Below are 11631 nucleotides of genomic sequence, written 5' to 3'. Positions count from 1 at the left end.
AAAAAGAAGTCAGAGATTTCATTTGGCGAAATATCATATGTCGATTCGGTGTACCAAAGGAAATCGTGTGTGATAATGGCCCGCAATTTGTAGGCGCACAAATCACAGAATTTTTTCAAAGTTGCCAGATCAAAAGGATTACCTCAACACCTTACCATCCAATGGGTAACGGACAAGTTGAATCAACAAATAGAGTTATTATCAACAATTTGAAGAAACGATTGGAAGAATCCAAAGGCAATTGGCCAGAATTGCTACCTAGTGTTCTATGGGCATATCGCACCACAGCAAAAACAAGCACGAGTGAAACACCGTTTTCACTAGTGTACGGGGCTGAAGCTTTGATCCCAGTGGAGATAGGAGAACCTAGCACGAGATATACACAAGCAACTGAGGAATCCAATGAAGAGGAAATTCAACTAAATCTTGATCTACTTGAAGGAAAAAGAGAAGCTGCATTAATAAGGATGGCAGCGCAAAAACAAGTTATGGAACGATACTACAATCGAAAAGCATGTCTAAGATACTTCAAGATTGGGGACTTCGTACTCAAGAAAGTTTTTCAATCCACAAAGGCGGCTAATGCGGGAAAATTAGGTCCAACTTGGGAAGGACCTTACAAGATTCATGGTATTGCGGGGAAAGGAGCATACGAGTTCGAAACAATGGATGGTAAGATATTACCTTCACATTGGAATGCTATTCACCTGAAGAGATACTATTTATAAGGAGTACCCACGGGCAAGTATCCTCATTTTAAAATTTTGTTTTTGAATTGTTAAAATTTTACTAACGATTTTAGATGATAGGCAAAAAGTTAACCCGTACTAAATGATGAATCACGACCTGCAAGGCACGTGGAATAGATTAAAATTCCCGGTCTAGGATTACAACTATTCTGATAGAAATTGAGACGGGTTAGCAGTCTTCATCTATAATCGTACCTCCGAGTCCTGTATGTTTTATTCCTTTACATGAAAAGGACCAAACAAGACTCAGACTCAAGAAGACCTCCGGGAATCTTCTGATAAGGTTCAAGCCTGAAAAGTTTACTCATTGAATGAGTCAAGTGCAGAGCAAAGTCACGAGCTAAAGCCAAAGAAAAACCGCATCATAGTTAGGTTAAAGGCAATATACATGTACTGAAACGGGTTATAAATAAAAACCTTGTTGTGTTTTATTTTCTTTTTTGAAAATCTGTTGTAAGGAAAACAGTTACGAAAAATTATAGAAGTTATTTAAATACATGTAAGATGTTATTTAAAGCTTGAGAGAGTTCAAATAAAACTTGTCAAAGTTATTTCAAGAAACATGTGTATTCCTATTTCTTTTGTCGTACATTAACACCATTATGAAATTGAGACGTCTTCTTCATTAAGTGCCGAATATAAAAGAGCCCTCTTTTATAAAATTCATGATTGATTCAAATATTCATGAAGTAAAAAAAAAGCATTTTGCAAAATAAAAATGTAAGTTATCCAATAAGTCCTTAAATATAAAGGCAGGAATAAGCAAAACAGAAGTTCAAGCAATAACAGAAAACTTCTTAATATTTAAAAAGTTTAGACTAAGTATGAACTTAGTCATAAACTAAAAGTTGTTTATACAAAACTCCCCGAAAAAGGTCTTTGGGACTTAATATTTTCAACAAACCCTCAAAAAGGACCAAGGGTTACAACCGCATACCACCAAAGAAAAAAAAGGGAAGTCACATATTATAAATTTGTCACTAAGGAGTTGAAGAAGGAACTGAAGCAGGATCATCATCATCAGCAGGCTCAACTTGACTTGAAGGAATTGGAGCACTCACCGTACCCATATCATCTTCAATATTTTCAGAAGTTTCAGCCACGGGAGAAGGAAAGTCTTGGCTTTGCTGAGTCTTTTCGATGGTTTCTTTTATTTTAGCCAACTCAGCCTCCAAGTTAAAATTCTCTTGGCTAACTTCTACAAGGGTATCATGGCGAGTATTTAAAAATGCCCAACTCACTTCAATTGCGGTTTTATCCTCAAGAATCTCGTAATCCTTTTCCCACTCGGCAATCTCACTTTTAAGTTTCTCATTCTCAACCAAGGCAGAATCATAAGAAATTTGAAGAGAAGCATGTGAACTTTCTAAGGAACGAACCTTATCAGAAGATTCCCTGATGTCTTCTTGAGTCTGAGTCAAAGTTTGCACAAGTTCACCGGCATAAGCTTCTTTTTCACTTAAGAGAGCCTTCAACTCTCTGATTTCTTCGCTAGCCTTGGAGAGTTGCTCGGAAAAGGAAGTTTCGAGAAGACATTTGTCTTTACTAGCTTGATTCGAGGAAGCTCTTTCAACCGCCAACTCCGAAGTTAAATCTCTCAGCTGTTGTTCTAAGGTGCACTTGTTCTCTTCTAACGCTTCCATGTCAATTTGAAGGCTTTCATATTGCTCTCTCCAGTTATCTGCTTCAACTTGGTACTCATGCATCAACTGCTCCGTGTGAGAAACTCTCTTCATCATTTCTGTACCAATGAGGTTGATCAAAAAAAAAAAAAAAGAGAAAAGGTAAGAGCCTTATAAAAAGGAATAACAAATCATTAAAAAGGAATACCTTTAATGATGACTGTATTATGTCGTTCATCAAAGTTAAAGAATTGTGGCTCTCAAGCTTGGCCTTCTCGATTGGACCAATTAGGGTTTCAACCACACGTCAGCCCCACCTGATTTTCTCAAAAGTTTACCATCGGTAGGGACCTCGATGATAACCTGTTTCATGGCTCCACTTCTACTTGAGGAACCAACCTCAGCTTGTTGAGAAGTTGTAGGGGGAATAGTAGAAGGAGTCAAAACAGCTGGGGAGAAGCAGCAACGGTAACAACCACAACTGGCAAAGAAGGTATTGTAGGAGCAGATAAAAGAAAAGAAGCAATGGGTGCTTCATTAGAAATTGGTCCTAAACTTTCACTACCAAACCCGCCGATAAAAAGCTGCTCAACAGAATCAAAGGCAGCAGCAGGGGTATCATCATTAGAAATCACCAACGAGGCTTCAACAGGCTCGGTGAGAGGAGTAGAACAAAGGGGAGATGCTTCATCATCTGAAATAATTCGTCTTCTAGCCCGTGGCCTTTTTATCAAAGAACCCCCGTCTTGTTCTTCTTCCTCCTCAGAGTCTAGACTAAGAGTAGATTTCAGAGGAGAATTAATGGAGGCAAATATTCCGGCTTTAATAAAATCCACTTCCCAAATATTCAATTGATGAATAAATGGCAAGTGGGAGGACTATCTGTATTGAGAAAAATTAAGTTTATATATATTGAAGTGATTGAAAGATGATATGTCATGACACGTAGACTGGTCAAAGAATGATGATCAGCAAAGAATACTTAAAGAGGCACGAGTTACAACAGACACGAGCAGAGACACGAGCAGAGATTCAAAAGACTCGGTGCTCGTACCTATTTACGTTCAAAAGTCAAAGAGAATGAACTTGATAGCAAAAGAGGGTACGGATACAGTATTTAATAGGCAATGATTACTGGAAACGTTAGAGAATCTATATTGAATTATAATGATTACCATTTATAGCGTAGCATTAAATGCCTTTAATTGCCTATAATGGTTTTATTATGACAAAGGCAAAACGTATCTCCTAGAAATAACTATAAAAAGGGGAAATCTGATCATTTGTAAGGACACGAAATACTACTGGAATATACTGATTTACTTCGCTTTCTATTCAACTTTTATTTACATCCATTATTCATATTTCTATTTGATTGTCAGTAACCCGAGTTCTTCTAAAATAAGCTTTGGCTGAAATCCCACTTTGTGGTTAAACAATAATAAGTGAGTGTTCGGACATAAAAATTATGAAATTCCAAAACAAAAAATGATTTTTTTTTCAAGTAAAATTGGTATTTTATAATTAATACAGTTGGAGATGCTTTTGAATTTTTGAATTTTTGTGTGTGATTTGAAGTGAAAACTTTAAAATAGCTTTTCAGAGTATTTTAATTTTCGAATTTTTTTGAAATTCAGCTACAAGTGAAATTTAAAATCATCATGACCAAACACAGGTTCCAAAAAAATAAAAAAATTTTCAAAAAAAGTGAATTTTTTTATGGCCAAACAAGCCCTAGTTATCCTACCCAGGAGATAGTATGATTTAATCTCAGTTTATGATATATTTTTATATTGGGCTTAATTGAAATCAAATATAGAATAAATCTAATCCTAAATTTATACCACCTTAATCCTTATCCCACCATATCACATATACCAAAGGACCCCCTTCTCTTCATTCTTCAACTCGCCACGTTTTTATTTAAATAAATTTTCTACGTATCTACTTTTTTTCGCTTTAAAACTTAGGCAATATAAATGAATGGTGCCACGTAAGAAGGGGCGGGTACCTCGAAACGTGGGAATTATCCAAAACAGTAATCTTTTTCAGTCCGTCACGCAACTGTAGCCGTCGGTGTTGGTGCCCATCACCTCCCTGCGCATTTTATCACCGCTCCCTTCCTTCATTTCCCATTACATTAACATACGAAGATCTCCGATTTCGAGCTGATTAGAGCTGTTTTCTAAGTAAATTAGCTTCACTTTCTGGGATAATCTCACTGCTTAATGGTATTAAGGTTCGTAATTAGCTTGATTATTGATTATGAGGGTTGATTCTTCTTTTTTTTGGTTAGTTGTGAAATTTAAGTTTATTTTTTCTAAGTTCGATTGTTGAGATTTTGAGGCTTAGAAAAATGTTTAGGAAAGTGAAGAAGTAAAAGAGAAGATCTTTCTGAGTTGCATTTTTCTTCGCAAGGCAGAAGTGTGTGGTGTAGCAGTAATGTTGTTTTGGCTGATGCGATATTTTAACTGTTAGATTGTGTTTGGATTTTCTCATGGGTTATGCATTAACTTTTAATTGTGCTTGATGCGGTGTGCCTTAGTCCCATTAGATTATGCCTATACTTTCTGCCCGTTGCGGAGCCATAAATTTATACAAGGTGATTCAAAAAATTGTTAGAATGTCACACCTAGGACTTGAACCTGTAACCTAAAGCAATTTTGAACCCCTTTGCCACTTTTACTAGAATTCTGCCTTATGTCAAGGGGATACAACAATTATTAGCCTAATTCTTTTGTATTTTACATTATTTGCACAGTGTAATTTTTCAACAAACGGGATTCAGTTGAATCCCTTCCCCCTACCTAGTTCTGCCCCTGCTTTCTGCTTGAAATTGATAGGATATGTCAAGGGGATTCAACCGTTCATAAATAGCCTAAAAATATGTCAAGGGGATTCAATAATTTTGCCGCTTTCTGCTTTCTGCTTGAAAATATGTTTTTACATTATTTGCACAGTATAATTTTTCAACAAACGGGATTCAGTTGAACCCCTTCCCCTTACCTAGTTCTGCCCCTGCGTTCTGCTTGAAATTGATAGGATAGATGAGATATGTCGGGAGAGAAGTCTTACTTTAGATATTTCTGTGATCAGAAGCTTTTGCACTCAATTGATGTGAGTACCAGGTGGGTGCGGAGTGCGGACAACCACTGCACCTGCTTATCCTTTGTGACAATGTGTGGAGACTTAGCGTGTGTGTATCATTTTAAAAAGAACTTTAGCTATATTTATGGCAGTGGGTGCGCCTGCCGCTGCCACTGTTGCAAATCCGCCACTGTGTTGGATAGCTAGGACCCATGATGCAGTTAAAGGGGGAGGCTTTCTTTTTGCTTACCGTTGGGCAGGTTGCTTCGTTAATTTGATTTTTGTTTTCCACCTTTTTTTTAGGTAGGGTCTGAAGATAAAGGTTCTTCCCATATGCACTTTAACATTGTAACTTCTGGGTGTTATATCTTTGAGTATATTAGACGATGGCAGCTGCTGTCTCATTGCTGCTGCCCCGCGAACTGGGCATCCAGGGGAAATGTGGATTCACCTGCCAGCCTAAGGTACAATTCGGTTTGTGCATTGGTTTTTTTCTTCTTATACTTTATCAATAGAGTCAATGATTTTCTCAACCTTTTGCTGATAAAACAAGGATGTCCTCAATTCTTGAATTTTTTTGGTTTGTTTGTAGGGCACAATGAGCAGGAGCCAGACAGATTCTTGCAGCAAATTTCTGTCATCACATTCTTCGGTATGCTTTGCATCAGACTATAATTATCACATTCCTTCTTTATTTACACCCCTCCCCATTCCTTTTTGTTCATGCATCATTCAGGTAGCTTTTTGATGACTCACTTTGCTTTCATTATGTTATTGTATATATAGGTTCAACATTTCAGTCTAGGTATATCATGACCTTCTCATGTATTTCAATTTTTTGTTGATCTTATTCCATAAGCAGTTGTTTGATTTTATTCAATTGCATCACTTGAGCATCATGAACTTGACTCCAGAAAACTAAGCTTTATGTACTTGACATGATTTCAATAGCTTTACTAATAAGCTGAGTTCAACAGAAACAACTTGACTTGACTTGAATATGTTCGACTTTGCTTACTTGTTTAAATTATGAGCGGGTCTTGAGCTCAAGTTCATATGTGTTCAGTGGATGAATCGCTTATTTTGCCGTGTGATCAAGATCATAAAGGTTGATAATGTGGAAAGTTTTACGGAAGCCTAAAAATGTGACGTGCTTTTATTGTCTCACCAAGTGTATTTGCACATATCAAGCTGTAGTTGTAGTGTAATGAGCCAATTCGAGCTACAGCTTGAGTTCTCCTGAGTTCAGTATGCTCAAGCTGATATTATTTTAACAATTGAACCACGCTTATTCCATTAATCAGCTGAACTCATCTTGTTTATAGCTCTCCTTATTACTACGACATTTTCCATTTGCCAATTGCCATTTGCCATTTTCTGAATGAGATAAGCGGAGCATTTGCTGCAATCATCCTAACGAGCACGTTCTTAAACTTATAATTAAGTTATGTGGCTATAGATTTATGCCTAATTTATACTCCCTCATTGACACCTTGATATGTGGTATATGCATCTTTAGCGGCAGGACGCGTGGAGCATTTACCTTCTGAATAGTGTACGTGGGCCTTTGTTTTCCCATCCTCCACCTACTAGATGTAATGTATTGCTCTGCCGCGCCTTATTAAAGCCAGGTGGAGGATATGAGCAATTTCTGAAAACAGCAGCACTAATATGGAAAAGGTAAATGTTTCTCTATCTAATATATCTCTTATTCAAGTTGCATGGACATTCAGATCTAGGAGTTTTTAATAATTGATTCCTGTCAACTACTAATGCAACTCCTATCATCAACAGTGTTGCTAGTAATTAAGTAGCATCTCTTTCTCAATGAGGATGAGTTCTTTTTCTCTCTAATCATAATCCATTCTTCAGCCCTTCACAATATAGCCTGATCTTGATTCTCTATCTAATTAAATGTCTGACGATTTTACTCAATAGGTGGAATTATCACTCATGATTATAGCATCCCGCTTGCTTTATTTATCCTCCATCTACATTCCAATATTGAAATGATCAAATTGGTACCTATGCAATTATTAGTTTTATTTTGCAGGTCATTAAATACTATACATGGGAGCCCCCTTGTGCTTCAGCTGGTTCCGGCCGTTGGAGTTCTTGTTTTAGCCGCATGGGGTCTCATTCCATTGATGCGTTTTGGCAGAAAATTTTTCTTTCATGTACTGGCTTCTCTGGACAATCTTTCTCGTTGGTCTGCAAGTTGTCTACATCATCATTGTCCGTAAATTAAGGCGTTTTCTGAAAACCTCTATGCAGGAAAGCGAGAGTAATTGGAAACAAAGCGGCTTGCATTATGTTGCAGATTCCTATCTTAAACCTGTGCTTTTATGGACCGGAGCAATACTTATATGCAGGTTAAATTAAAGTGCAATTTTTAAAATCTTAAACATGTTAAATTTTTGCTTTATAAAACACTCATGCTGCTGGCGTGAACTTTTGCAGAGCAGTGGATCCACTGATTTTACCTTCAGCTGCAAGCCAGGCAGTCAAGCAAAGATTTCTTACTTTTATACGATCATTATCGACAGTGATGGCACTTGCCTACTGTTTATCTAGGTGATATTTTGCTTTCAAGATCTTGTAATATTTGATTTTCTAATGCAGTATCTATTCGTTGGTTTATGGATTTCATTTATCATAACTCTTTTTTTTTTGATAAAGATAACAGTAGATTCATCAACACAAAGCTTGTGTTGGAAATCACAATTACAAAAAAAGAAAGAAGGAAGAGACCTATTTACATCTGTCCAAGATTCTTCTTACAAGGACTCTAACAACTCTAATAAAGTCTCAGTTTCATCTACGCAAAATTCTTTACACCAAAAGTAAAAGGACAAAATACATTGAGCTTAATTTTCTGTAAAGAACTCCTCCTATCTTCAAAACACCTATCATTTCTTTCCTTCCAGACATTCCACCAAATGCATGCTGGTATATCCCTCCACCATCTCTTCTTCCTTCCCCAGCCACCTACATTGTTCCAGCACCTCAAAAGATCGCAAGTAGTCCTGGGCATAACCCAAGTTGTATTCACCAATGCAAGGAATAACTGCCACAACTGAGATGTAATAACACAATGTAGAAAAAAGGTGGCTGTTGTCTTCTTGCTCCGCTTGGCATAGGAAACATCTAGAGCTCAATAGTAGTCCTCTTCTTTGCAGATTCTCATGGGTAAGACAGGCCTTCTTGGCTACTAGCCATGTAAAACAGGATACTTTAAAAGAAACTTTTACTTTCCAGATAAGTTTCCAAGGCCAGAAGCGTTGTTGTTGTCCAGGATTGCATAGAAGTTTGTAAGCCCCCTTGACTGAGAAACACTTGCCGTTGTTCCCTTTCCAGATGATAGAGTCCTCTGCTTCAGATGTTCCTTTGAAAACCTCCAGAGCATTGAAAGCTTCAGTCACTCTTACAATCTCCCAATCATTTAGTGCTCTTCTGAAGTTAAGATTCCATCCCTGTTGACTCCAAACTTCCTGTATTGTTGATTCAGGTTCTACCACCAGACTATGTAAATCAGGGAAGTTGTCTCTAAGTGGCCCATGTCCCAGCCAGTTGTCATCCCAGAATGATACTTTCCTGCCGTTTCCAATAATGAACCCTATCATAGCTCTTAATAGCACCAATGTAGCTTTCTGTCATACTCTTGGTTTTCCCCGTATCTTAATTACTTAATTCCGATTAGTTGCTCTCTGTTTATGATACACGAAGTTCATCTTGATTTTCTTTTTTGGCAGCTTGATTCAGCAAACACAAAAATTCCTTATGGAGACAAAAGACCCCACTGATGCAAGAAATGTATGTTAGAATTATGTATTTAATCCGATCTGTTGAAGCTTGCAAAATTTTTAACCTTGGTTAATGCAGATATGTTTAGAATGAAGCCCGACATAGATTTTTAAACAGCACGTAAAATGCTAATGCTAAACAAGGAAACTAAACAACTGGAAGTACTTTAGTTACCTATTTGTCAAAAGCTTATTGATGCCTGTTTATTGATTCCCTTTTCCCCAAGATCATATTCTTTCTCCAAGAAAGCTTCATTCTTGGCTTAAGTAATATGGATCCAACTTCAGATTAGAGGCTTATGTTAGTCTGGCGGTATCACATACTAGTGTGCAATTGTTATTACACCTTTCCTGTGCATATTAAAGTGACTGCTGAGAATCTTCGAAAGAGGGGAATTACACATGTTAGTTGGTGCTATATGTGTAAAAGCGCAGGGGAAGAAGTTGATCATCTTTTGTTGCATTGCCCTGTGTCCTCGGCTTTGTGGAGGGCGATCTTGAACCTTTTTGGTGTTCAATGGGTGATGCCAAGCACTGTAAAGGAAATGCTATATAGCTGGGCAGGTTTCCGTAAAAGAAGAAAGCAAAAGGCGTGGAAGTTTGTCCCGTTAGCTCTCATGTGGATAGTTTGGGGGGAGAGAAATAGGAGAGCTTTTGAGGGGATTGAGTCTCCTTTTTCACATCTTAAGAATAGTCTTTTATCTTTGATCGCTTTTTTGGCGCACTCATATAGCCCCTATTTGTATAGAAGATTGGGCGTCTTTTGTAGAGAATCATGTTCTAATGTAAATTCTCTACTTTTTGGTATACTTCTTGTATAGGGAGTTTCTCTCCCTTTTGATTAATACAATTTACCTTATCAAAAAAATAAAAATAAAATAAAATTAAAGTGGCCTCTCCAGAAAAATATGCAGCATCATATTTTCTGTTCTGTACCGTGGTTTTTGCTATCATTCGTTGTTGCCTTCTATGACCAAATTCTTATTCTTCAAATATGTGTTTTGCTCTTTCAGATGGGATTCGAATTTGCAGGGAAAGCTGTATATACTGCAGTGTGGGTTGCATCTGTTTCATTGTTCATGGAACTGCTTGGTTTTTCTACACAGAAGTGGTTGACAGCTGGGGGTCTTGGGACAGTATTGCTTACTCTTGCTGGTCGTGAGGTAATCTGACCATTTGTTTTGCATTTCTAAGTGCGTCGAAATGAGGTTTTATACCTTTTCTCTATTTCATTTGGATGTTCTCCCAAGTGGTTGGTTTAGTATTACTTCTGCTTTCATGTTTCCTTTTTTTTTTCTGTCTGGGTAGAGTGCCTGTGTGCCACTTGGATTAGTGCAACTTATATTTTTTACTTCCTTGGGGCTTGTTCAGATACTTACGAACTTCCTCTCAAGCATAATGATCCATGCAACAAGGCCCTTTGTTCTAAATGACTGGATACAGACAAAGATACAGGGCTATGACGTCTCTGGTACAGTGGAGGTAAATCTTAGCTCATGCCACCAATTAGATAATAAGGGAATATACTTTAAATAATGCAATAACAAGAATTATTGCATGCTTGATATGCAAGGATTTGCATGAAGATGTGGTTGGATAACAGCTTCATCCATTTGTGCTGAATCAGCTGAACAGAAAGCTAACTCGTGGTATTGAGCTGTTGTATGACTGCTTTCTTGTTGTTTAGCACGTAGGTTGGTGGTCACCAACAGTCATAAGAGGTGATGACCGTGAAGCCATTCATATACCAAATCACAAATTTTCAGTGAATATCGTCAGGAATCTTAGCCAGAAGACTCATTGGCGGATCAAGACTCACCTTGCCATCAGCCACTTGGATGTGAATAAGATCAATGTCAGTAACAATTTTCTAGTTAGTTAACATATTTTTTTGTATTCTGAAAAACAAATTTTGTTGGCTGATGAGTATTTACATGCCTCTTTCGCGTGCAGAACATTGTTGCGGATATGCGGAAGGTTTTGGCGAAAAATCCTCAAATAGAACAGCAGCGATTACATAGGCGAGTTTTTCTGGATAATGTTGATCCAGAGAATCAGGCTCTTATGGTAGGTCATACCTCTTTACCTACCTCATCCAATTCCTGAAATACAGTGGTAAAATGCATTGACAGCTGTTTGTAATGCAACTAATCATGGTCATGATATTGTTGTCATGGGTTATAAGCTTGACAAATAATAGCCATCTCAAGTTCGCTGAATCATCTATCTTGCGTCGCGTTAGATTTTTAAAGATTCTAATCATACATAAAGAGGAAGGAGTTGGCCAGGAGTGTTCTCTATACGATTATTTTCCTGTATTTGTTTTGATAAAATGCGAGCCTGTTTTTGTCCACTTTCTTCACCCCCCCC

At 37.5% G+C, this 11631-nt stretch overlaps 1 protein-coding gene across 1 annotated transcript in view; it reads left to right on the top strand.

Moving 5' to 3' along the window:
* The first annotated feature begins 4347 nt into the window (after nt 1-4347).
* The window catches only part of LOC109244348 (mechanosensitive ion channel protein 3, chloroplastic-like), a 9451-nt gene continuing 2167 nt past the window's right edge, over nt 4348-11631 (top strand). The window contains exons 1-12 of the mRNA XM_019411428.1: nt 4348-4610; nt 5762-5922; nt 6051-6110; nt 6978-7138; nt 7512-7635; nt 7733-7830; nt 7919-8032; nt 9211-9271; nt 10275-10424; nt 10633-10743; nt 10949-11116; nt 11215-11328. Coding sequence (XP_019266973.1) covers nt 5845-5922; nt 6051-6110; nt 6978-7138; nt 7512-7635; nt 7733-7830; nt 7919-8032; nt 9211-9271; nt 10275-10424; nt 10633-10743; nt 10949-11116; nt 11215-11328 — 1239 coding nt within the window. The 5' untranslated portion in view covers nt 4348-4610; nt 5762-5844. The remainder of the gene's footprint in view (nt 4611-5761; nt 5923-6050; nt 6111-6977; nt 7139-7511; nt 7636-7732; nt 7831-7918; nt 8033-9210; nt 9272-10274; nt 10425-10632; nt 10744-10948; nt 11117-11214; nt 11329-11631) is intronic.

The sequence above is a fragment of the Nicotiana attenuata genome, unplaced genomic scaffold, assembly GCF_001879085.1.
Source record: "Nicotiana attenuata strain UT unplaced genomic scaffold, NIATTr2, whole genome shotgun sequence".
NCBI classification, from domain to species: Eukaryota; Viridiplantae; Streptophyta; class Magnoliopsida; order Solanales; family Solanaceae; genus Nicotiana; species Nicotiana attenuata.
Note: the sequence above shows the minus strand (reverse complement) of the source record. Positions and strands in the feature narration are given on the sequence as shown.